We start from the raw sequence: 26,992 nt of genomic DNA on the forward strand, positions 1-26,992 counted from the left end.
GACGAGCAGGAAGGCGCAGGGCCCCGCGGGGCAGAGGGCCACGCCCCGTTCCATCTCCCGATGGACGCTCTCCGGTGTGCGGCGCTCGACGTACCACCCCGGGGTGTCCACCACGGTCACCCGCCTCCCCATCGCCGCCACGGTGCCCCTGCTGCTGCGCGACGTCGCTGCCCCGGCCTCAAACTGCCTCCGGCCGAGCAGCACGTCGCCCGCCGAGCTCTTCCCCGAGAGCCTCTCTCCCAGCAGCACCAGGCTCAGCGACGGCCCGCTCCACGCCTCCCCTGCCACAGGAAAGGCCTGCGCTTATCCCTCCACGAAAAAAGACTCAAAGTGATATGAGGTGCAATTATTTCTCTTACACTGCAAAAAAAACTAAAAAATAACAAGTATTTTTAGTCTTATAGTGAGGCTTCAAATCGTATTTATTTAACTTTTCTCTAAATAAGACGGAAATATTGCCAATGAGGTTTGACTCCATTTCAAGATTTGTCAATAGAATTAAGAAAATTTCACTTGTCAAGCAAATCTCATTTCAAGATTGCTAATGGAATAAGAAAATTACACCTGTCAAACAGTAACAGTAACTTAAAACTTGCTAATATTTTTGCTTGAGAGAAAAAAAGATCATAAGCCTTATTACAAGACTAAAAAGTTTAAGACAGTAATTTTTGCAGTGTACTGTAGTCCCTACCAAACACCTACCTGATTAACTTTAGTCTGATAAGACTATCATTACATTAGTCTTTATGTGCTATCTGCGATTACCTGTTTTGTGAACAGACAGGTGAAAACATACCTTGCTGAGGGTCTAATCTGTGAGCTGCCATTTCCTCCTTCACTGTGGGCTTTGGAGCCAGATTATTCATACAATCTCAGTTCTGAATTTCATGGTTAATTTCCTCATGCTTCAGACTCCGCCTGACCAGCTGTGAAATACCTGTTTCGGGTCTTGCAGCCTCCAGCTTAGTTGTATGCAAAAGTCCAAAGTCCACTTCAGGTCTATGGAAAATATAATAAACACACGTGGGTGTGACTTGGATTGGATGCCCGCCAGGGAAGGTTGCACTAAAATTTGCTCTCCTTTGATGACGCTTTTAATACCACAACATTTAACTCGGAAAAAGGGAGTCTGCTGTGATGGCTCCTCTGATCCCTGTGGCAGCCGTACATGTCCGAACTATAACACCCCCAACACCACATTTCACAGACGTAAGGGGGAAGTGCTTAGAATCTCGGGCAGTTCCTTTTGGCCTACACCCTGCACACACAAGCCGTTTCTGATCTGCTACACAGGTGTTTGCCTTTTCTTCTTCATTATGGCACAAATTCTTCAGTCATCAAGTAGTAGTGGTCTTCCTTGACGTACCAGTCCCATCACAATTGTTGAACTCCCCAGTGCTGCTGTCTTAGCTATTTTGTTATTACGATTATAATTTTTTTATTTCTCATTTTTCTCCAAATTTGGTGACCAATTGTACCCTGTTTATAGTCAATTCTCGGCCCAGGACAGAGTCCCTCCCTCAGCCTATTCTCGCCCCTCCCTTATCCTAATGTACTCGGATCTGGCAACTCCACAGAACCAAAGTCCAATGCTGTGATCAATACAAAACAAAAAAAAACAAAAAATATTGGAGTATAATTGTGTATGCTTAACGTACACTACATTAGTAAGAAATCAGAGGAATGGAGTGGACAAGAAAATGGCGGGTCAAAACAGGACAAACAAGCGAGTGATTCCGGTGTATAGAGTCCTCTACGGTCTGTAGAGAACACATTATATTATCAGTGCAAGGCAGATGTAGAAACCATCTTAAAATGACATATCTGAGCAATCCCACCTCAAAAACATTTACCAGAAAAAGGGAATACAGAAATACACAGCATCTGTTTTTTATTTATGTGAGTGTGACTGTGTGTGTGTGTGTGTGTTATTTGTGCCACTGTTAAAAATTGTGACCTCACATTTATCATCAGTAAGCATAAATATTTTCTTTCACCTGTTAAATTTACTGAAAACAGTAATGGGTCATTTTTAAGCACCACTGTATAGTACATTCTCTATATTGCATCATAATATAAAAATATACATATATAGTGTTTTTTCAAAACATTCTTTCCATATTGTTCAATGGCATGAGATCAGAAATCAGTGATGGATCCATACTGTAGACTTGTTTTTGGTTTGCTCTTTCATTCACAGCACTTTAAAACGTCAGTAGCGACCACACTGAAGTCACAGGCATCATCTGTGCACAGTGCAGTCTTCCAACAGCACGAGCCAGCAGGGGGCAGCAGAGTCACTCAGACATTGGACACTGAGAATAACAGACAAAAACAGTGACGAGAAGCAGGAGTGTGAAAGGAAAACAGCACAGAATGCGTTGGGAGTTGTTATATGCATATATATATAAAAACCCCCTCCTGCTTCCAGGTTTGAAACTGCACATACAAAAAAACTAAGCAGATAATCCAAAACAAAATGGGGGAAAAAAAATAAATAAAATGAAATCAGTCTTCACTTTGTGGTGATCTTGAGAGTGAGAACAGCAGGGGGGGTGAGTCTGAGTTGCAGTGCATAGACATCTCCGGTGGGGTTCTGTGCGTCGGACTGCTGGCAAGAGGTGATCGCATCGCTCCCTCTGTTCTGATCCCTCAGATGACAGGAGGAGAGAAAGAACGGCATGCTGGGATATTGTCCACGCCACCTCCGGTTGTTCGAGGCGCTGTTGCCTACAGTAAATGCTCCCCCTGCGTGGGACCTCTGCCCTGTTCCCCCCGCTGGGACTCAGGTCCGGGAGGGGCTGGACAGCTCGTAGAACAGCACGTAGGCGTCACTGCTGCGGACTTGGCTGGAGGACATTGGCGTTGCTCTGTGGGGGGCAGAGAAGGAGAGACATCGAAACTCAGAACAGGGCTCCGTCCTTTTCCTTTACGGAAACCCTTCCTTTATAAAAAAAAAACCTGCGTGTATTTTCCACTGCGGATTTTCAGGGAAAATGCACCTGCATTGAATATCACATTACATTACATGGCATTTAGCAGACGCTCTTATCCAGATGTATCCGACGTACAATGAAGTGCAAATCAAACACAAGTACGAGTGCTAAGAGGACCTGAGAGGACAGTACAGTTCCGAGTCCTAGTGTAAACATACAGATAATCAGAACCCTTGAAGGGTACAATCAACTTCCAAACTAGCATACCACAGTTGGCAGCTAGATCAGTCAGATGTGTTTTGGTAAAATGCACCGAGGCAGCCAAGCGGATGCAGGCGTGGCCGCAGAGGGACGGTACCTGGAGTCGTTGAAGGTGTACCACTCTTCGGTGGTGGGGTTGCGGCAGTACGCTGTGTAGTGTCCGCCCATAGTGGTACCTGAGTGATTGGACACTGCATACAGGGTATAGACTGCATTAACTACAGGGGGTGGGAGAGAGAGAGAGAGAGAGAGAGAGATAGTGTTACTGCCATTTACATATTGTAACGGGTGTACTGTTTCTTTACGGGCATACATTATTACATGAATGGCATTTGGCAGACGCTCTTATCCAGAGCAAGGTACAGTTGATTAGACTAAGCAGGAGACGATCCTCCCCTGGAGCAATGCAGGGTACAGGGCCTTGCTCAAGGGCCCAACGGCTCTGTGTGGATCTTATTGTAGCTACACTGGGGATTGAACCACCGACCTTGCGGGTCCCAGTCATGTACCTTAACCACTACGCTACAGGCCGGTTCTACAAGAGAACCAGGCTCGGGCACCTGTGCAGACTCTCTCCCTGCCAGACAAGTTAAGAAGTTGGTCAGACAGTTCATGTGGTGAACTCTTTTATTTTCCTTTATCACCAGCAAGCAATGGCCAGCAAGTTTGTCCCTTTCTTGTTTTATTAATCTGTTCATGTATCATAAGGTTAGCATGCCAGAGAGGCCAGGCATGGTATGGTCAGGGCTACATTTAATAAAGCTGCCTCTTCTAGTGCCGCCAGTCTGTTCGCTCTGTGTCTCCAACTGTCAGGGACAACGAGCTAACCTGCAAGCTGCAAACCAAAGTGTTACAATATGCACACAGTACTTACTGCTTCACAAAGAGAAACACACAGTACTCACTGCTTCACAAAGAGAAACGCACGGTACTTACTGCTTCACAAAGAGAAACACACAGTACTTACTGTTTCACAAAGAGAAACACACAGTACTTACTGTTTCACAAAGAGAAACACACAGTACTTACTGCTTCACAAAGAGAAACACACAGTACTTACTGTTTCACAAAGAGAAACACACAGTACTCACTGTTTCACAAAGGGAAACACACAGTACTCACTGTTTCACACAGAGAAACACACAGTACTTACTGCTTCACAAAGAGAAACACACAGTACTTACTGTTTCACAAAGAGAAACACACAGTACTTACTGCTTCACAAAGAGAAACACACAGTACTCACTGTTTCACAAAGAGAAACACACAGTACTCACTGTTTCACAAAGAGAAACGCACAGTACTCACTGTTTCACAAAGAGAAACACACAGTACTTACTGTTTCACACAGAGAAACACACGGTACTTACTGTTTCACAAAGAGAAACACACAGTACTTACTGTTTCACACAGAGAAAGACACAGTACTTACTGTTTCACAAAGAGAAACACACAGTACTTACTGCTTCACAAAGAGAAACGCACAGTACTCACTGTTTCACAAAGAGAAACACACAGTACTCACTGTTTCACAAAGAGAAACACACAGTACTTACTGCTTCACAAAGAGAAACACACAGTACTCACTGTTTCACAAAGAGAAACACACAGTACTCACTGTTTCACAAAGAGAAACACACAGTACTCACTGTTTCACAAAGAGAAACACACAGTACTCACTGTTTCACACAGAGAAACACACAGTACTTACTGCTTCACAAAGAGAAACACACAGTACTTACTGTTTCACAAAGAAACACACAGTACTTACTGCTTCACAAAGAGAAACACACAGTACTCACTGTTTCACAAAGAGAAACACACAGTACTCACTGTTTCACAAAGAGAAACACACAGTACTCACTGTTTCACAAAGAGAAACACACAGTACTCACTGTTTCACAAAGAGAAACACACAGTACTCACTGTTTCACAAAGAGAAACACACAGTACTCACTGTTTCACACAGAGAAACACACAGTACTCACTGTTTCACAAAGAGAAACACACAGTACTCACTGTTTCACAAAGAGAAACACACAGTACTCACTGTTTCACAAAGAGAAACACACAGTACTCACTGTTTCACAAAGAGAAACACACAGTACTCACTGTTTCACAAAGAGAAACACACAGTACTCACTGTTTCACACAGAGAAACACACAGTACTCACTGTTTCACAAAGAGAAACACACAGTACTTACTGTTTCACAAAGAGAAACACACAGTACTCACTGTTTCACACAGAGAAACACACAGTACTCACTGTTTCACAAAGAGAAACACACAGTACTCACTGTTTCACAAAGAGAAACACACAGTACTCACTGTTTCACAAAGAGAAACACACAGTACTCACTGTTTCACAAAGAGAAACACACAGTACTCACTGTTTCACAAAGAGAAACACACAGTACTCACTGTTTCACAAAGAGAAACACACAGTACTCACTGTTTCACAAAGAGAAACACACAGTACTCACTGTTTCACAAAGAGAAACACACAGTACTCACTGTTTCACACAGAGAAACACACAGTACTCACTGTTTCACAAAGAGAAACACACAGTACTTACTGTTTCACAAAGAGAAACACACAGTACTCACTGTTTCACACAGAGAAACACAAGGTATTTACTGTTTCACAAAGAGAAACACACGGTACTTACTGCTTCACAAAGAGAAACACACAGTACTTACTGCTGACTGCAACGAGAAATGGTACTTACCTCTGTTTTCTGATGCAAATTCTCTGAGGTCCAAGTCCTTCATAGGGAAGTTCACAAAGGTGGATAGTTTACTGCTTCTGATCCGAGCCTCAGAGAACCGCTTCAGGTCTGTCGCAGGGCACGAGTAAAGGAGGAGTAGCAGGACTACGTAACTACACAGCACCCACCAGCGGCCCATTAGTAACCAACCCTGGGGTTATGATGCGGGCGTGTAGTGACACCTGATCACTAACAACATAAGAATACATAATTAAGAGGACAGGCCATTCAATCCCCATATGTACTCTTCATTCCCCTACAAACTAGTATCCAGTACTGCACCTAGCCTAGTCTGGAACTCCACTACATCTGACATCTGTTCCACACTCTAACAGCTCTGTGGAAATAAATACTTTCTGATATTCTTGTGGAATTTACTGTATATACCTCATTATTCTGCTGATAGAACTCAACCTGACAAAAATGTAGTTCAGTTTGTCCATCCCTCTTATGAATTTAAAAACCTTAATCAGAGTCCCATCCCATTAGTCTCCCTATGTTAAGCCTGAAGAGATTACGCATCTCAAGTCTTGTTTCCTTCTTAGCACCTTTCTATATCTTTCTTGCAGTGCAGTGCCCAGAATTGTACACAGTAGTCTAGTCTGTTCTGACAAAAGATATGACATCATCTTATTTTAACGCGACACTTTTTGTAAGCTCTTACTCCACGTCTTTCCTTTTAATAACAAAAAGGATACGCAGCACCAGAATCTTCGGAAATTTCTGAATTGTAAATTTCTTCGTGCATTTTCGTCTGGCTTTACACCTGTAGCATGTCTGAAAATAATGCCAACATGCATGTTAAAGTTTGCATTTGTTTCTATTCACAAAAGAATGCAAATAAAGACTTTTTCCAAGATCAGCAATCACAGAAACAAAATGATAAACAGGATCAGAAAGTGGCTCTCTCGTCCCGCCAGAGAGAACGGTGTGTTTTCGGGTCGTACCGGTTTCTCATCGCCATCCAGCACGTCCTCTTTGGTGAAGAGTCTCACACAGTCCATCAGGCTCACCTCCCCATAGCCCTTCTGCACAGGGACGGACCGACACACACGTTTCTGCCTGGGATTTACACATCCTCGCGAAGCAAAAGCACTTTTCTCAAAATATTTATCATGTTAGAAATGACCGTTTCCATTGCTCTTTGTATGTAGCATTAGAGAGCATTGGGTGGAATGGCAGACACAAAAACAGAAAGTGTAGACTGCACGTGTGAGACAGTGTGCATGAAGGGCAGTGTGCATGTACGGCGCACAGACCTTGGCGATGGGCAGGGAGAGGTCCCAGAAGGGGTCAAACACTGTAGAGCAGTAGCCACACTCGCTGCAAGTCAGCGAGCTCTTTAGCTGGCCAACAAACAGATCTGCCACCCAAAAAAAAACACACACATTAGTACATCCTCACAAAACCCATTCTACAGCTTCACGCAAAAACATTCTGTCGCATCGAGCAAACTTTCCACCGGCCCACACAAACACTCTACAGCCCCACACAAACACTCTACAGCCCCACAGAAACTCTACGGCCTCACAAACACTCTACAGCCCCACAGAAACTCTACGGCCTCACAAACATCCTACAACAGTATCTCACAAACAATCTGGGGCCTCTTACAAACATTCTACTGCCTCGTACGAACATTCTACAGCAACTCACAGACCCATTAAAAGGTACTCCTGGTGTATATGCTTACCAACGATTTTGCTGTCCTCTCTTTCCAGATATTTATTCCACATGCGTTTCCCTTTCTCGTCATCCCTACACAAACACAAACACACCTGTTATTCAGAACAAACACAAACACACCTGTCACTCAGACCAAACACACGTTACTCAGACCAAACACACCTGTTACTCAGCACAAACACAAACACACCTGTTACTCAGACCAAGCACACCTGTTACTCAGACCAAACACACCTGTCACTCAGAACAAACACAAACACACCTGTTACTCAGCAAAACACACCTGTTACTCAGACCAAGCACACCTGTTACTCAGACCAAACATACCTGTTACTCAACACAAACACAAACACACCTGTTACTCAGACCAAACACACCTGTTACTCAGCACAAACACAAACACACCTGTTACTCAGCACAAACACAAACACACATGTTACTCAGCACAAACACACCTGTTACTCAGAACAAACACAAACACACCTGTTACACAGGGTCCCTTATGCTAGGACCTGCTCACCATCAGCTCCCACTGACATTCTGTATGTCACACAGCTGAGGTGTCCCACTCACTGTGCAGCCCTCCCTCCACCAGCCAATCACAGAGAACTGCTCTGGCCCCCACAGCGTACGGTGAGGCAGCGTTACACTTACGGCAAGTGATCAAAATCTTCCATGTGTCCCCGGGGCCGGACGGTGACCCGATTCACCTCATTGTGTAGCCCATCGAGTAGAAAGCGCAGAAACTCTTGAGCATCCTGTTGACTGAAATCAGAAATCAGTCGTAATGCATACAGGTCAGAGAATACAGCTGTTCCCTTTGTGTGCAAAAATAAAAACTGCCTGTCCATTTTAATTGTACCACTTCTTGGAAGATTATCCAGGACTACACCAATATTTTACCGGCCTGGGATGTGCACACCACGGTCTTACCAAGGGGCGATAGACAGATCCTGGAGGGGGGGAGGATGTAGCTGGTAAGTGGAGCCCAGAGTTTTAGAAAGACTGAATGAATCTGAGATGTTGACTGATGATCCAACTTGCCAAGATCATTCTGACAAGCTGGGATGGGAGGAATACGTTCCTCTGTCAGTGGAAAGGTGAGACGTGGCTGTGGGTTTTTAGCATGGCAGGAGGAGCCGTGTGAAAATATTACTGAGCCAAGAGATTTGGTGTATAAGGAGAACAGGGAGGGGCTGAGAATAGCTCCCTGGGGGACTACTGTAGTCCCTGCAGAACACCTGAGAGGAGACGTCAGAAAGGTATGAGGATGACCATGTGGGCACTGCCTGAGATAATTCAGGGTTGCGAAAGGCACCTGAAGATCAACTATTGAATATAGCAGCGAGATGAAGTAGGATTAAGAAGGATAAACAGCGATACTGCCTTTGATTACTTGAGCACGTCCATTACATTACATTACATTAATGGCATTTGGCAGATGCTCTTATCCAGAGTGACGTACAGTTGATTAGACTAAGCAGGAGGCAATCCTCCCCTGGAGCAATGCAAAGTTAAGGGCCTTGCTCAAGGCGTACATTACAGTGAGGAGGCCATCTCTGTTGATTGGTTATCTCTGAAGCAAGAGGGACTGGGTTTAAGGAGGAGCTTGTTTTGTGAACATAGTGCTCTGGGTGTTTGTATTACCTTCCACAGAATGTAAAATTATGACGTCTTGTTTTCAAGCTTGAACATGACATATCCAGCATAAAATTGTTACTATTCTTGAACCCTTAAGAATAGTAACAATAATCCTCTCTCTGAAAGGTATATTGCAATTTTATTTGAGCATTTGAGCATCAATTACAAAATTTGAAGGGCTTATACTTACTTATAGCCCACAAATCGGGGAGCGTACTTCTGAATCTGGGTTTTGAACTCTGAGGGGCTGACGGCCTCACTGCCGGATGATTTCCACAGTGTCTGGATGAGCTTGGCAAACTCTGCAATGAGCACAACGGAGTCAGAGTCCACCTAGCTCACTTCTCACACACTTCTCCTGAGTCCTGTGGAAATTACTGTACATTACTGTGTAATGAGAATGAAACTAATTGCGTTGGGGGTGAACTGTGTGCAGGCAGGGCCAATATCTTTGTTGATTTCTGTGAATTGTAAATGCTACTATGTGCAGAGTGCAGTACACACTGTGAGCTGTGCAGGTGCAGTACACACTGTGAGCTGTGTAGGGTGCAGTACACACTGTGAGCTGTGCAGGGTGCAGTACACACTGTGAGCTGTGCAGGTGCAGTACACACTGTGAGCTGTGTAGGGTACAGTACACACTGTGAGCTGTGTAGGGTGCAGTATACACTGTGAGCTGTGTAGGGTGCAGTACACACTGTGAGCTGTGTAGGGTGCAGTACACACTGTGAGCTGTGTAGGGTGCAGTACACACTGTGAGCTGTGTAGGGTGCAGTACACACTGTGAGCTGTGTAGGGTGCAGTACACACTGTGAGCTGTGCAGGGTGCAGTACACACTGTGAGCTGTGTAGGGTGCAGTACACACTGTGAGCTGTGCAGGGTGCAGTACACACTGTGAGCTGTGTAGGGTGCAGTATTCACTGCGTCTCACCTTCCATGAGTGCTGAATTGTGGCTGTTGTTATTCAGGTCTCTGCGGTAGGAGTTATGTTGACAGTAGTCTCGCAGGTCTCGAGTGTTGCTCAGACATTGAATGATGGAGTTCATGAAGCACTGAAGAGAGACAATAATATGCACAGGAAAATATTTATATGATGGGATGCTGTTGATGAGTTCTGACCACTGTTTTAACAAAAGAGCATGGTTTCCAAATCCATGTCAACCCAAAAAAATGTCAGCATGAGAGGTACATGTTTACCTAGTTCCTGGCATCTAAAGTGATTTGCAGGTAATTCAGGTTGACAATGATTTTGTGGATTCACTCATAGCCATATGTATATTTACCAAGATTAACAATTAATATATGAATAACTTTTCCTGTGTTTGATTGGACCTTAGATTCTTAAAACTTTACATTTTAAAAAACCTTTTAAAGGTTTTGGCTGAGGATCCAATTAACTCTTAAGCATTTTGCTTTGAAGTCCTCATTGCAGAATTTGAAAACTGAACAAAACAGAATCATATGGCCATAACATGTACCCTTCTGGAAACATGTACCAGTTTCCACAAGTTTTCAACTAGTTGAAATGCACAATGTTTACTCTTAAAATAGAAAGAAAAAGTGTGAGAAAGGGATAAGCATTCTCTTATCTTGCCTTAGTATGCAAAGCACTATGGGTAATGCGGTACTTTGTGTGCAGTGCAGTATGGGTAATGCTGTGCTTTGTGTGCAGTGCAGTATGGGTAATGTGGTACTTTGTGTGCAATGCAGTATGGGTAATGCAGTACTCACAGTGTTCCCCAGATTCCGCAGCCCCATCACACCCTGTCCAGCCTTTGAGCTCTGTAAAGGAGAGCCATTTGTATGAATGATAGTGTGAGGGGAAACTAACTCCATGGGCTAAAAACTGTAAGCAGCTTAAGAACATGGTTGTTTAATACAGCTACTTAAAAACCATTTTATATCTCCAACAAAGGAGGCCAGTGTTGCTGGGAGTCGTTGATGACTGTGGGAGGATGCAGGGCACCAAGAAGGAGCTCAACTCTTAATAGATTTAATGAGGGAGAAACACAAGAACAATTGTGTTTCAAAATGTCAAAATTAGCTTCCTAGTGGGTGTCTCGGTGGCGCAGCCTGTAGAGCACTGACCGCATGCTCATTGCGAGCCGCGACGTCGGCGGTTCGAATCCGACCGTCTGACATTTGTCGCATGTCTTTCCCTCTCTCTCGCTCCCATTCTTCCTGTCTCTCTATACTATACTGTCCAATATAGCTGAAAAAGGCCTAAAAATAAATAAAAATTAGCTTCCTAGTATTAGCCCTTCAAATATTACAATAAAGTTAGAATAAAAAATGTACATCATAATGACTGATGCTGGCTTTTTACCTTGATCCAAGTAGCATACATTACACTACTGAGCACTAACTGAAAAAGCAAGCAGCAATCCATGTGATGTAAATCGGATACGAGTCTCACTTGATTGTAACCCTAGAAGGTTTAAGCTATCAGTTTTACTTTTTGTTCGCAAAGTACTGGAGGGGCCACAGTGTCTGTAGCTTTTAGGCCAACGAAACAAGGCGTGGACCCTTTCGCCAATTCAAAGACTTAAATTAATTGTTTAAGAGCTGTGGAACAATGCTGAGTGATTAGCTGTACTGCCCTCTCAGCTGTGTCACCCCTTCAGTGGGTAATGGTTAGAGTTTAACTGTGTCAGCCCTTCAGTGGGCCATGGTTAGAACTTAACTGTGTCACCCCTTCAGTGGGCCATGGTTAGAGCTTAACTGTACCACCCCTTGGTTAGAGCATCCTGATAAAGCCCTGAACAGAGTGATCCTGATTCCTGACTGGGGCAGGCAGCTCCCACAGGCTGGTGCACAGCGCTTCAAAACATCTCCCTACCCGCCACACATCTTTCAGGACACAAAGGTGGGCATATTCCCCCCACCCCTGCGGGCGACTCACCCCGTAGTCGCGCGCGGGAGAGGCGGAGCAGTCCTGCGTGGAGGCGCGGGGCAGGCCGTAGGAGGCGCGGCCGTGGGTGTAGGAGTCGGCCACGTCGCTGGCCCGGCTGCGGTGGGCGGCGCGCAGCGCGCTGCCGGAGGAGTAGGAGGCCTCGCCCAGCGTCAGCGAGGACAGGTCGCGCGCCAGGTCCGTCTGGCTCACCGAGCGGCGCCGGCCCAGCCCCGCGCCGGAGGACGAGCCGGGGGACGAGGACGCGGAGGAGGAGGAGGAGAGGTAGCTGGACGGCACGGAGGAGTAGCTCCCCGCGCCGCCGCCGCTCAGCCCCGTGCCGTAGCTCTTGAGCGGGGCGCGGCTGAGGCTCTCGCTGCGCCGGCCGGCCAGCAGGTCGCCGCGCGGGGGGGCGGCCCGGCCCCGCTCCAGCTCCGCCGCCGTGCTGTAGTTGCGCGCGCGGCCGCCGGCGGGGCTCAGGTAGCTGGAGGCGGCGCTGGAGTAGGGCAGCCGGTCCCGCCGGCTGTACGAGTCCAGCGCGGGGGAGAGCGACGAGCCGTACGACCCATAGTGGCCGTAGGAGGAGCTGGAGTACGAGCCCGCGTAGCGCTTGGCGGTGGAGGAGGCGCGGGACATGCTGTGTGCTCAGCCGCGGGCGGCGCGGCTACAGGCCATCGACTGCGGGAGAGGGGAACAGGAGACACTCATCGATTACTCGCTCGGGACAGGGCGGAGTCAAGCAGGGTGAGACTGGGCTCAGAAACGGAACATTTTCATTTTGGGTCATTTAGGACACAACTGCCTTCTTCCCACATAATTGAGTTGCTAGAACAAAATGAAACAGATTCTGAACAGATTCAAACCATGGCTGTTTTTCTGTTTGGTGTTGTATGGAATCAGTAATAATAATAGCATAGCTATCAAAAAAATTACAACAAATAAAATACAATCACACACTATAATAATGAACATCCAATAACAAGTCTGTCAAGCCTGCATTACTACTCAAATTGATTTGAAAGTGTTCATTTGAAAGTGATGTTGAGGGTTTACTGTAAGTGTTCTAATCATTAACAATTTTAGTTTCCAAAAGGTTTCATAACCATAGGAAGTCTCAGCTTAGCGAAAGGAAATATTAGACTTGCTATTTCACAAGTGTGACCCATAGTACAGTGCAGTATACAGTATGTAGTATGTAGCAAAGCTGTATGTAGCAAAGCTAGCCTAGCATGTACACACACATACACACACACACACACACAAGGCTAGCCTTGCGATGTTAATGTTTACTATATTTCATAAATGGAAATTAGCTGGAAATTAGATTACTGTTAACTACAGCTGGTCCAGGGACTCCAGATACACAGGACAGTGGTGGGGAGAGGTTTAGCCCTGACAGGTTCCTCTTTAGGGAAGAACAAATTTGCTTTCAGGAACTGTGACAGTGTCTGTCTGTTGGCAGCATTGCAAAGGGACATCTTATCAAGTATAAATGATCCCACAGCCTAAGTGCGCAGAGAGCTGACATTGTGTGTTATGTTAAAGCAAATTTGCCTTCCTAATACAGAGCATATACAATTACTTCAAATAAAACATTGAGCTGCCTCCCAGTGCCACAGGATATAAGCTAACGCAGAAACAAGCCACTAGGATATGCCGTTTGTGATGTGAATTATTTATTCTGCGGCAGAGTGGTGCTGAAACGCCCCCTGGTGGCAAATGTAGGAATCCTGAATAACAAAACTGATCAGCAGCCCAGTCACCACTCCAAAATAGAAAGGAACTTTGATTAATATTGCTTGTGTGACATTATTAGCAATATTTTCACAGCTCACACTCGTTTTACGCAGTAAAAAAACAAAACAAATATTCTGCTTTTTGTCGAGCTAAACAAATTCCGGCCATTAACTGTGATTAATTAAAGATTCAATGAAGGAAATACTGAAATAGAACATTTTCATCAACGTTGTATTCAGCACCCATATTAAACCAAGGGGAGTGATGATTGTGCTGCTGATCACTGCCATCTGAAGCAGAACACATTCATATTCTTCTAAGGGGGGAAAAGTCAGTGGATGCTCAACGAGCAGTCCCCTCCCACCCTCCTCTCTCACTCTCCCTCCCTCTCTCCCTCTCCCTCCCTCTCTCCCTCCAGCATCAGGTCAACATGATTCCACTGAAGAACTGTTAAGTCTATGCTAAATATGTTTGTGTACAGTTCACCAATACCCTGAATGATGGTCCGTGGTTATTTTGGTAACCCGCGGGTCGACTGACTCTGCAGTGGGGGGAGCAGCTCCTGCTGTTTGTCTGTAACTGGAGAGCCCCCCCCCCCGAAGTAGAACGGCGCGTTAAGGTGGCACAGTCCGTTCCCGGAGAGAGACGGGCTCTTGTTCAGGAGCGTTGCAGTGCAGTGCCTGAATAAATAAGAGTCGCGGTGTTGTTGATCCGTGTTGGGTTCGGGGAGGGGGGATCCTGTTTCTTTAATCTGGCTCCCCGGCTCCTCCGGTTCGACGCTGGCCGCAGGCACATTAATAATTCAGCCCGCAGATCTGGAGCAGTGGCAGACTGGAGCTGGTCCAGAGCCCGGCTCCGCACGCTCAGACCACTGCTGCACACTCTCACTGCCACACGGCATTCCCACCTCAACCCTCCCCTCCCTAACACAGCGGGCCTCTGAGAGCACAGGTCTGCTCAGCTTAAAGTCATCTGCAGCACAGTTAGAGCACAGGTCTGCTCAGCTTAAAGCCATCTGCAGCACAGTTAGTGCAGCAGCTCTGCTCAGCTTAAAGCCTTCTGCAGCACAGTTAGTGCAGCAGCTCTGCTCAGCTTAAAGCCTTCTGCAGCACAGTTAGAATAGCAGGTCTCTGATAGCACAGGTCTGCTCAGCTTAAAGCCATCTGCAGCACAGCTAGAATAGCAGGTCTCTGATAGCACAGGTCTGCTCAGCTTAAAGCCATCTGCAGCACAGCTAGCGTAGTAGGTCTCTGATAGCACAGGTCTGCTCAGCTCAAACCCTATTCTATTCTTCTATCATTACAGAACAGAGCAGGCTAGCAGACTCCGAGACTAGTCATGTGCCTAAGGCATGCGAAGTGAATTTTTTCGTTGCCATGACAAGACTTCGTGCAAAGCACCTTTTCAGAAGTTAAACCGGGATAAAGCCACTTTCTACTCCCGGCTCCTTTAAAGCCATCTAAGCTTCATTTTAAAACTTGAAATGTAAGTAGAGTAATGCAGTCCAGATATAGGGTCATATATACTAGAAGCACTAAAATCTATGTCCACACATATATTCAAAAGAACATCCATTACCCATGTTTCCTGAACACTAGGGGGTCTCCTAGAAAAATTACTGCGGTTTTTAAATTGGAAAGCTAGCTAGATCATGAGTCAAATAGCTAATCCTATGGCTTACAGTTTTGAGCTATCATGTAGCTCAAAATCAGAATATAATGAAAAAGGCAATATAGTTCCACAGTATTTCTTTTGGAAACAGTCTTTCATAAAAATAGAACATTATCATTATCGTGAAATAAGCTGGGCAATGTTGTAAAGACAGAAAAGGACAATAAAATTCAGTAGCTAGAGTCATCACAACGTTTCATCACTGACACATTTTGATCAATTCCGCTCTGAAGTGGACTGCAAGGACAAATCTTTTTAAGATTTAATCTGGAGAATATCATCAACAGCTGAGACTTCATATCGACAGAGGATATGAAAGAGGGCAGAACAGCTTATTTAACATTCTTAGTCATATTCACTAGCTGCAAGAAACGAGCCATGCTTGTGAAAAAGGCACCACAACAGCCCACAGCCTTGTACTGGAGCACAAATGTCATTTGTAAAGTAAAGTAGTCAATACGGGGAGCAGAGTACAGTCATCTACAACAGCAGGCCAGCATTTAAAATGCTGCATCAGCCTGTTACCCCGGGCACACACCTCACACACCAAGTGGAAACACAGCAGTAAGCAGCCATTACAGGACCCGAGCACGAAGCCACACTGGAGAGAAGGAGTGCGTAATACAGCCATTCCATGGCCCCCAACGTGGCAAATCTGAGCTAAATCTGTGGTATTGCATGGAGGAAGAAGACTGCCATCTGGGGATTGTAAAAACCATTGGGCCTGGGTTTTCATGGGCTTTCATGGGCTTTTTAAATGTAAACGCCGTTTTTGTGACGCCGTGTCAGTGAGTTGGCAGTGACGCAAGCCATTCCTGATAAAATAAAATATTAAAATATTGTCCAAATGACACAATACCATCACAAATTTGTACACGGGGAGACATTAGACAAAGAATAAAAAACACCCATTGGGCCTAAAGTGCCTATTCCTGTGGGAAATGATTGACTTTGTATTTTGACCACATTTGTGCAGTACCACTAACTTACAATGAAATTGGTAGCTAGGAGACCTATACAGGAGCCAACCACGCTGGTGCTGGAGAGCATCTCTCAACAAGACCAGGAAGTAACAGGTCTAGGACAGGACCTAGGACAGGTCACATGGCTCCATGTTTGGTTATACAATTAGACAATAGTAAGTACTTTAACTGCTGTAACTTTTCTACACCCATTTACAGGGAACATCATTCCCAGAAGAAGTGGAGTCTGACCTGAGGTGACAATACTGCATAAAGAGCAGGAATGGAGTACAGAAAGTACACTTTCACGCCAGTATAAAGTGAGCTATGCATGAAAAAGTATGATGTAGAAAAATACTATATGAAGAAAATACTCTTTAACAACTGAGGAATGAGAACTACTGTAAGGAAGTGAGATTGCACTCTGAAAGTAAGGACTGCAGATGTGAGATGTAAGAGAGGAGAGATCCATTATTGGACACAAATGCCCAGTAAGTGGAAGTAATATTGATTTAAGTCAGGGAGGAAATTGATGCCTTTCAGCAGATTATATTTGACTAGTTAGCCAAATACATCCCTCTGCTCATATACGTGCAGTTCAAGTTACAGTACAAATTAAAGTTAAGAGAAAATGCCTTCACTGTTCACTGGGAGAAGAATATATTCTCGCCATTTCTATGGCTTTGTAGAAAATGTAATTTCAATAGAATTTATTTGATTGTACATTGCTTCATGACAGATTATGATTGTATACTGGTACATTGTAATTGGTGAAGCTTTATTATTATAATTTGTTTTTGAGAAAACTTCATTTAAACACGCGTAATGTGTGCAGTGCTGGTTCCGTACTCATGACCTGAGCTTCCAGTCACAGGGTTGGCTCAGTGTGATTTCCTGTCTATCTAGGCATGTCTATGGCCAGCACCCGGCTAGTGCTCCAAGATGGCTGCACTCTAGTAAGCAGATGCCTGACATTTCCTGACAGCTGCCTGCTCACCACGGCTGCCGCGTTCGCTGACGGCCATGAGAAGGCGGCGGAAACGCTGGCCGCGCGCTACATGACCAGCACCACGAAGGGTCACCGTAATGACAGCTGTAAACATCTCGAGCAGCGTGGCGTTTTGGGCATAGCGCGTTTCAGCTCCGCGCGGCTTGAGAGTTTTTAATAGGCTTCTGACGAAACGCTACACCTGCCTGTACTGCGATACGCATCACAGATCAGGCTACTGTGCCTTACAGTCGTAGAGTATGAGTATGTGTCCTGCCTCAAACACACCCACATATCTGGGTTTTTCCCCCAAAAGGGGGAACCCCCCCACCCCTTTAAAAAAAAAAAAAAATACATATAATAATGCAAGAAATCCAGCACATTGCCATCTGGGCTATCAGCCCAAATTAGTTCGGAATGAATAATTCTATTAATGCAGATATACTGAAATGTTCTAACTCCAAACACACACACACACACACACACACACACACACAGAAACTTGAGCCCCGCTCATCGTGAAACTAGTGCAGTATTTATATTTCAAAAACTATCTATCAAAAACTACAGCAGGTAAAGTCTTTGAGCGGTCAGAGACTCTCTACATCCACTAGCCACGCTGGCTGGTTCTCAAAGTCATGTTCACGGCCCATGAAGAAAATGCTGAAGACAAATCTCACTTTTTTTCATCACGGACACTGTGAAAATCGTGTGTAGCACTTGAAAAAGAAAACACGGGCTGACGTGAATAAAGATAAAGCTCCCTGCCTGGCTGCAGTGGGCTGTGCGGAGCTCGCTGTGTCTCAGAAGCAGCTATATTTACTCTGAAATGTGAGCTTGCACAAAGGCTCTGGTGTGCGCTAGGGCAGCTCTGATGCCCGGGGCCTCTTCCCCTCCTCTCCTCGTCCCCCTCAAGACGTCCCGCTGGAGAGAGAGCGAGCCAGCGGGCTTCCGCGCACGTAGCCATGACAATAACACAACAACACGCGCAGGCACGCTCCCGCCCCGCCGATCTGCCCGTTACCGCCCGTTACCGCTCGTGTGACGTTACATAAAACAGATGCGCAACTCTACTCTACGCTCCCACCGTCTCCTCGCGCATTCCTGTCCGGAACAACGCACATCCAGCACGCCACCTGCCAGCGCACGTTACGTAACGGCCCAACAAATGCAGGAGTGCTGAATACAACACAATATCTCCAGCCCACCCCCTGGAGAAACCCCCCCCCCCCCCCCAGCCCCACAGTCACAGGTATCCAACTGTTGAAAGCCATACTGTAGCTGGAGTGGGACCCAGCAGAGGTGTTAGTGAAAGTATTAATTGAACTGTGTGGCAGTGAGGTAGTGGTGATGTTGGAACTGGCAGTGACGTGTTCGGCTGTCTCTCTCTCTCTCTGTGACTCTCACAGGTTTACCTGTGAAGGGCGTCGCTCAGTCCAGGCAGACCGATAAGGAGGTGTGATACCGCATCGTCCGGAGTTGAGACAGATCACTGCGCGAAAACCTGGAGAAACAAAGGCGTGAATCAGACTTGGGACACTGCACCACCATTCCTGCCCTTCAGCTCCTCAGGACTCTATGGAGGGACAGTAAATACTGAGCCCTGCCAGTGGATTTGGCCAATGACAAAAACCAGAACCGCTCTTGGGACACGACTATTGGCAACTGCGCTTTCTTTTTCTTAACAATTATGGAAAAAAGGAAAACCACAAATCCATACTGGCTGAAAATCGAGTATAAAAATCATTACTTTATATTGACGAGCAGTCCATCACCACAAAAACAGTCACAAATGTAAGTCAACTTGCCTTTCGGAACAATGCGTCCAAAATAGCTCCCTATCTCCGTGCAGGCTATCTCTAAAAAGGTGTCATGTCAACAGATCAGCCGGCACGCGATCACATACTTTCAACCGGGTCAAATTACGCACTCGAGTCCTCTTCAAAGAAATGGACCACGTACCACGTATCTGGGATGTCCCAACAGTGTCTTGGCAGTATTCGCCAGGAGTGAGCACACAAACATGCCCAATTCCGAAAAAGGGCATGTGACCGAAACACGACGACACACGCAAGCTGCCCCCCATACCTGCACACGCGGCAGCGGAGAGACGGCGGACGGCGGAAGGACGCCAGGTGCGTCGCCACAGGTGGAGAGGTAAAAGACAGAGGCGGGCGAGTGCGATCTCGGTCGGACAGCGAGCTGCTCTGGAGGCTGTGGCCCGAGTGAAAGGAGCAGAAGAGGGATTGTATGAGCGCAGCGGTCCAGAATGCCAGAGATCAGGTTACAGGCCTGGTAAATATAGCTGCTGCCCATGACCCAGGCGGGTCACTCAACACTGGCATCTCAGCCTTCCCCCCTTAAAGCACCAGCATTAGCGTTTTTTTCATATGTGAGTGCCATGTGCAAATCTTCGCTATCATTTTCATCATTAGCTATCCCCCCACCCCCCCCCCGTTTGAAAAGCCCCAGTCACTCTGTGTCATGCCGGAACGACGTAGACTAGCCGGCGTGCGTTCTGAAATCAATATTATTTTGTGTATCGTAGGAGCTGGGGACCGTGGACTGAGGGTCTATTTGGAACGGTGGTGATAACCGTAGAACGGGCCTTCCGCAGAAGGTTGGGTCCGACACGCTGTGCGTATCCTGCACAATAGGACAGGGCAACACTGTATGTACTGTATCAGTGAGCAAGAATATTAATGAAGTAAGAATATTAATGAAACAATTTATTGTTGCTTATTCGTGTAGGACATTTACTGGTTTAAATAAAAAAATCTATGTGTAACCATGAGACAAACACATTTTACATATTAAAAATACATTTTTCATGATTTAAGAATAATCTTTCATGATTTTCTTGATTAACTCCCGTCAGACAAAGATTTCACAAGGTTGTTGTGCTTTTATAGTTCAACATACAGTACTGTGCTGTACAGTGTTAAAACTGCATCACTTCTCTGAGATAGCCAACGCTGTCCAGCAGTTCTATAAGACAATCAGCAGGGAGGTTGTTCCAAACATGTTGGAGAACTTGCCACAGTTGGCTCCATGCTTCTGATCTCAGACAGCCTTGATCAAGTTTTTATGTAAAAAGTAGTCAATTGCTTACAGTGATATGTTACTTTATTAAATTAAATAGAAAAATGTCTCTGTAAAATTGAATCTTTTGGAAAATGACTATTTGGAAATTTGGAAATCAGCACTGATTCCCCATCTACACAGGACTATATCAGCACTTATTCCCCATCTACACAGGACTATATCAGCACTGATTCCCCATCTACACAGGACTATATCAGCACTGATTCCCCATCTACACAGGGCTATATCAGCACCTGGGCAAGGTCATGAGGGTACCTCAGTGGAGGTCAGGTATGCAGTGTGGTCCTGGAGGGCAGGTCAGTGTGTCCAAACCGTAAACTTTTTTTTATTTTTAGCTTTCTGAGGGCGCTACAAACTAAGCTGGCTCACACCTGTACTTCGGCACAGAGAAAATCTTTAGGATATCCCCGCAATCTGCAGCTGTGGCCGGCGCTTACACAAATGTCAGCTCAAAATATGATCGAGCTAATGAAATAATTAAGGGCAGAAGGTGGAACGAAATCCTGAAATGGATCAGCCCTTGTCGTGTCCCTCTGGCGTGGGCACACAGGACACAGCGCCCTCTGCTGACCCAGTGGGGCAGTTGTGGGATCGCAGCCCTCAGGGAGGCACGATCATGTGGAACCCAAGGCACCAATGTAGAGCATTCACCCATTCACCCCCCCTCCCTGAGTCATGTGCCACATTCCGTCACAAAGTCCTGACGGTGTCCGGGCCGACTGAGGCTGCGATGAGCACAGCTGTTTCGCAAGCCGGCCGTTCGGTACAGAGGGATGATGGCGACACGCCGGCGATGCCGCGTTGTGGGGCGGCCTGTAGCGTAGTGGTTAAGGTAAAAGACTGGGACACGCGAGGTCGGTGGTTCTAATCCCGGTGTGGCCACGATAAGATCCGCCGGGGCCCTTGAGCAAAAGGCCCCTTAACCCTGCATTTGCTCCAGGGGGAGGATTGTCTCCTGCTTAGTCTAAACAACTGTACGTCGCTCTGGATAAGAGCGTCTGCCAAATGCCAATAATGTAATGTAATGTAATGGAGGCCCACCAGCAGGGGTCAGCGGTGAGCCAGAACGGGGCCTGAGCGAGCTTATGGCGGTCCCGCATGGACACAGACCAGAAGCAGCGCCTCTTGTTTCCATAGAGAGGACAGCTCGCTCCGACCCAGTTGGACACGGCAGTGACGGTACCTGAGGGCGCTGGCCTTGTGGAACGGCGCAAAAGCTCCACAGAGACAGTCGTCAGAACACCGGTCCCTCACGGGCCACCGTAGCGTGCACAGTGTTCTTGAACAGATATTCTCCCGGCATCATCGGAGAAGGGCTGTAACACGCAGAGCTGCAGATGAAAGGGGAAAAGCTACGTGTTCCGCACACAGGAATGCTATGAATGTATAGAGTTGTATTATTTCCATATGAGAAAAATACATTCCATCCCTCAAGGTCAAGATTTGTGAGATTAAAGTCAAGGCCCTTAGAGTCTGAAGAAAAGATGACCTGATTCGTGGTAAGAATACATACAGTATAATAATGCATATAAATAGAAATAACACTGCCAGGCAATGAAATGCCTAATATGAAATTGCCACCTCCTTATAATCATAACAGATATAGGAATGACTTACAGATACAGTGATGAAAATCCGTACGATACACTTGTTCCTACTGAAATGCAATATAAGAAGGTTGCATTGCATTTGGACAACACTTAGATATATTTTACAGCCCATTTTTCAGAATTTTAAAAGTACAGAGATGTACATTTATGAATGAAAAATACAGCACAGTTGAAAGTTTAAATGACTTTTGACCCACAGTATTCTGCTTCTTTATGACTAAAAATTCATTTTAGTCATAAAGAAAAACCTGTATTAAATTCTGTATGGGGAAGCATTTAATAAATTTGACTATTTGACCTTTTCAATGGCAGAGTGTACAGATAACCTGAATAAATATCTGTATCGTAAGGAAAGGCTAAGCCAACTATAGAAAGACTACCTCTATGTAGTAGCCTTATTTAATGTCCAGTTTCAATGGCTGGCTAATGATGTTATCTTTACTAATAGCTGGCGAATATATCCATCAGCCCTGGACAGATACATTTCCAGTCAGGTAATTGGGGGCGACATGGCTCAGGCAGTAAGAGCAGTCGTCTGGCAGTCGGAGGGTTGCCGGTTCAATCCCCCGTCCGGGCTGTATCGAAGTGTCCCTGAGCAAGACACCTAACCCCTAAATGCTCCTGACGAGCTGGTTGGCGCCCTTGCATGGCAGCCAATCGCCGTTGGTGTGTAAATGGGTGGATGAGACACATGAATTGTACAGCGCTTATAAATGCCAACCATTTACCATTTACCATTTAAAATGTATATTGGCGGCCAGGGCTTTTGATTGAGGCATGCTTTGATTGAGCATAGTGATATATTTGTTTGATTTGATGCCAAACATATAGTACCCTCCAAAAGTATTGGAACAGTAAGGCCAATTTCTTAGTTTTTTTCAATACACTGAATACATTTGGGGTCGAGATAAAAAATGTGAACCTGAAGATTTCAGAATTTCAGCTTTTATTTCCTGGTATTTACACCTACTTAGAACACCTTTGGTATCAGACCACCCAATTTTTAGGCTAACAAAAGGATTGAAACAGAGACTATTTAAGTAGTTCCTATGTAAGTGGTCTGTCTCTGGCAGTTCTATTCTTATTTCTTGACTTTCACTGGCACAACTCTAGTCCTCATGCTGAAAAAAGCCAGACTCCAAAGGCAATCAAAACCTAGCATCAAGACTAGATACTGAAAGCTCTCTTAAACCTGCACTAAGGAAGTGACTGAACACACCTGACTACTCAGAAACACATTTGTCCCAACTGTTATGACGCCCTGAAATGGGGGGGGGGGGGGACTACACAGATCACCTGATATGGATATAGACACCCTCAACTTAAAGCTGGCAGTCAGCACTTTAACCTCATATTCATTATTTCATATGAAATCCAACGTGCTGGAGTAGTACTGAGCCAAAACAACAGAACAACATCGTGTAACTGTCCAAACACTTACGGAGCGCGCTGTCTAAAAAACGAAAATATCCTGAACGAGTTACCCGGGAGGTCTGAACGGAGCCCAGCACAGAGCGGAACAACAGCCTTGGCACCTGGAGCACTTGAAATGGATCCACGGAGGCTCCCGTGTCCCGCTGAAACTGAGCAGGAGGATCAGATCCTGCTGAGACCCGCAGGCCATTCTGGGACAGCCCAGCTGCAGAACCCAAAGTGACGTCACGCCACAGTCTAAATGGGGGTGGTCGACAAGGACCCTCCACCTGGGGTGAGCAGCCTCGCTTACCCTACCCCATCTCTGTCATTAACTGCCACTTGCTGTATTAGGTTGTAAAAAAAAAGGTTTGTGAAGGAGTGAGGGAATTGAGCCCTGTGATAGTACACTTCTTCAGCTGGCTGACTCACATTTGCTTGAAGAGCATTCATGCATAGAGAAAACCGGACTACATTTTTCCCCCTAAAATTTGATTGAGACCCATTGGCTACTTTTTAAAATTTTAAGGAAGTTGAATGATTTAAACATTTTCTGGGCACATGTTTTCAATGAAAGGTAATAAACGTGTGTGGTATTAATGACTTACTTTATATGAAACCATAAAACCATAGATGCCATATAGCCTACTTATTTTACAGTGCCATAAAAACGTATTTGCCCCCTTCCTGATTTCCTCTATTATTACATATTTGTCACCCTAAATGGTTTCAGGTCTTTAGACAAAATGTAATATTAGACAAAGGATTTACCTGAGTAAACACAAAACACATTTTTAAAACGATTATGTCAATTAAAATGACTGCAATACCCTTGAGCCCCTATTAAAACCCTACTACATTTCCACTTCATATCAAGCTTGGGACTGAAAGAGTTAATGAAATAGGAAATCAGGAAGGGTGCAAATCCTTTTTCATGGAAGTGCCTATCTACTCACATTCAGGTTAAAATTTTTGTCAAAATGAAGTGATTTATTATATTTTACATTACATTACAAAGTGAACAATGAAGTGCAGATCGAACACAGGAACAAGTGTGAGGAGGACCCTAGATGACGCACTGTGTTTAAAGTGTCAGCATTCTATGACGACGTAGTATGTCAGAAAATCCATCTTACTTTTTGCTTTGTATACTAAAACCACCTTGTGTACGTCAGATGATAGTATACATGTATAGTGTGTAGTGTTTGATTTCCGGATGCAGCCAAGGTCTCAGTGTATTTAGAGCCCTTAGTCATTGCCATGTTAAAATATTCAGCATTGTTAGCCCAATCTAGACCAAAATATTTCCATTGATTAGGCTATCTGTGTCTAAATGTCGACATAGTCAAAGTGCTTTTCTTCAGGTGAGGTTATAGCTAGGTTTAAAATCAATAAACGTATCTTTCTAAAACGTGAAGGAAAATGACTGGCTCATAGACGGGACAAACAATATTTCTCATCCTATGATCCGGGACCGCAAAAGTCATCATGAAACAGTGGCTGTCTAAAATTGCACACTTGTGGGCTAGTTAGTGCGCAAATCAAGCGCGAACCTTTACGATCATGTCATCAAGTGCATCCCAAACTGAAGTACAAAAACTCGCATGTACACATCGAATTCACCCGAAGTTATCTTGTTGTAGCGACTTGGGAGGACCGAAAATTCAAGTAACATAACTAACTGTCACTCCAGATGTCGTAGCTGCTCGTCGGATGCGTGTCAGGTTACGGTCAGAAGAGTCATTGTCATTGACGTAATTTTTTTCATGTTCTTGTTCTTGTCTATTTTTATGACTTGTTGGTGCACTTGTAAAGCACATAAGAACACAAGTGCACAGGTACACGACTGTGCAATTTGAGACACAGCCAGTAGTTAACTCTGGAAGAAGTCCACGTGACGTAAGAAGTAACTCCCCTAGCAACCAAAGTTGCGACGGTATATAAAATCTGTGGCCTTGACTCATTGAATACCTGCTAGCAACAAACAGAAGAAAGCTGATGGAAGATATATATAAGAACTTCATTATCAATAAATGCAAATTAGCAGGGTCTCCAAGTTGCAATTATTGGTGTTTTGAATTAATCACGGAAATATCAGAGTTGTCCTTTGTATGAAACACCACAGGTAAATTGGCGAGTCTAGCTCATCCTAGCTATAATTACAGCAATTACCAAAGTTCGCACAAAGCAGCACTAGCGCCTTCATGTTGTCATGTACCTCCTAGCGCGGGGGGGTTGAGCATACGACCAAAGAATTCAAACCAAAGACTTCGAATGCTGGCTTCCCGTAGTGACAAGCTAAGTTATCTAACTAATGTTGCCTAAAATAGCCATGTTAACGACTAACGTTATCTCGCTTCGTATATGGCAGCTTAGCAAAATGACGGTGAGAAAAAGCTTAACGTTAGCTGCAGTTAGCTAACCAGGTATGTTACATCTATGGTCATATATACGTTACATTGCGCCAGCTAGGAAACGAACTCGCCTAGACAAATCTTGATATCTAGCTATATAGCTAACAAGTCAAGTAAGTTAGCAAATGTTAGTTTTCTAGCTACCTGTAACTGTAGCTAAATCTGATTAGCTATCTTGCCAACTTAATTAAAATTATGAAAGAAGCATACAGTAACATTACAGAGTATTATATAAATAGATTATTTAAATTATGGTCAACGTTAACTTGAAACAATCATGAACAATGTGAACAACAAGTTAGCCAGTTCACTAGGATAGTTAGATAGCTAAGAACAGCAAACATTAATTTTCAGGTTACAGCTAGCTAAGTTAGCTAAATATGAAAATGATATAGCTAGTTAAGTTAGCCTAGTATCCTGTAGCTAAGTTAGCCCAATGAGGTGTCTGTCAGACCGCTAGACTAGCTAACGTGTACAGAGAGAGAAAGCTGAGACATGAATAAATTAGCTTATAGCTTTACATTCTTCTTGCTCTGTGTATTAGCAATGTTGTAATTAAATATGCAAAATATTCAGTGGACACAAGGGCAACATTTGCAAGCTAGTGAAGTCCACCAGCCAAAGTTGAATCGGTCGACCCGTGCAAAGCAATGACAATTCCAATCAGAAAAGTGGAGGGCTGCAGTCAGTGTTCACTTACCCACAACCTCAGTCTCCCCTCTCCAGCTCCCCCTCTCTCCTCGAGCTTTTGCCAAACTGTATACGGGAAAAGCCGACAAACACCTTTACTTGGAACTATGTCAAAATAATAGTTATCATGATAACTGTTTTCCAACAAAAAATCCTTGGTTCCCTGCACATTTTGTAACCAAATAACGGATTTCTCTCCCTCTCTCGCTCTTTAACTA

General features: G+C 45.0%; 1 protein-coding gene across 5 annotated transcripts; it reads right to left on the reverse strand.

The window, feature by feature from the left end:
• Positions 1 to 1,734: 1,734 nt before the first annotated feature.
• Positions 1,735 to 26,963, reverse strand: LOC133108727 (ubiquitin carboxyl-terminal hydrolase 2-like). 5 transcript variants are annotated; one of them, XM_061218423.1, is made up of 16 exons: positions 26,785 to 26,963; positions 21,831 to 21,978; positions 19,631 to 19,756; positions 18,958 to 19,046; positions 12,197 to 12,862; positions 11,026 to 11,076; positions 10,226 to 10,346; positions 9,484 to 9,595; positions 8,307 to 8,417; positions 7,660 to 7,724; positions 7,226 to 7,329; positions 6,914 to 6,994; positions 6,665 to 6,743; positions 5,928 to 6,035; positions 3,295 to 3,415; positions 1,735 to 2,870 (listed from the first exon to the last, which is right to left on the reverse strand). In XM_061218423.1, exons 5-16 carry the CDS (start codon positions 12,818 to 12,820, stop codon positions 2,786 to 2,788), a joined length of 1,662 nt encoding a protein of 553 aa, XP_061074407.1. In that variant the 5' UTR covers positions 12,821 to 12,862; positions 18,958 to 19,046; positions 19,631 to 19,756; positions 21,831 to 21,978; positions 26,785 to 26,963; the 3' UTR covers positions 1,735 to 2,785. The 5 variants fall into 5 exon arrangements, with proteins under 5 accessions (XP_061074407.1, XP_061074410.1, XP_061074408.1 ...); XM_061218426.1 differs by lacking the exon at positions 19,631 to 19,756; XM_061218424.1 differs by lacking the exons at positions 19,631 to 19,756; positions 21,831 to 21,978.
• Between the last annotated feature and the right edge of the window lie 29 nt (positions 26,964 to 26,992).

The sequence above is a fragment of the Conger conger genome, chromosome 13 (genome assembly GCF_963514075.1).
Source record: "Conger conger chromosome 13, fConCon1.1, whole genome shotgun sequence".
In the NCBI taxonomy this organism is placed as follows: Eukaryota; Metazoa; Chordata; class Actinopteri; order Anguilliformes; family Congridae; genus Conger; species Conger conger.

Coding starts and splice junctions, on each gene's coding strand:
- LOC133108727 (XM_061218424.1), bottom strand. CDS start 12,820: ATGTCCCGCGCCTCCTCCACCGCCAAGCGCTACGCGGGCTCGTACTCC. Junction 7,330..7,659: donor AGAGGACAGCAAAATCGTTG/GTAAGCATATAC, acceptor TTTGGGTGGCAG/ATCTGTTTGTTGGCCAGCTA. Junction 6,995..7,225: donor TCTCCCTGCCCATCGCCAAG/GTCTGTGCGCCG, acceptor GTCCCTGTGCAG/AAGGGCTATGGGGAGGTGAG.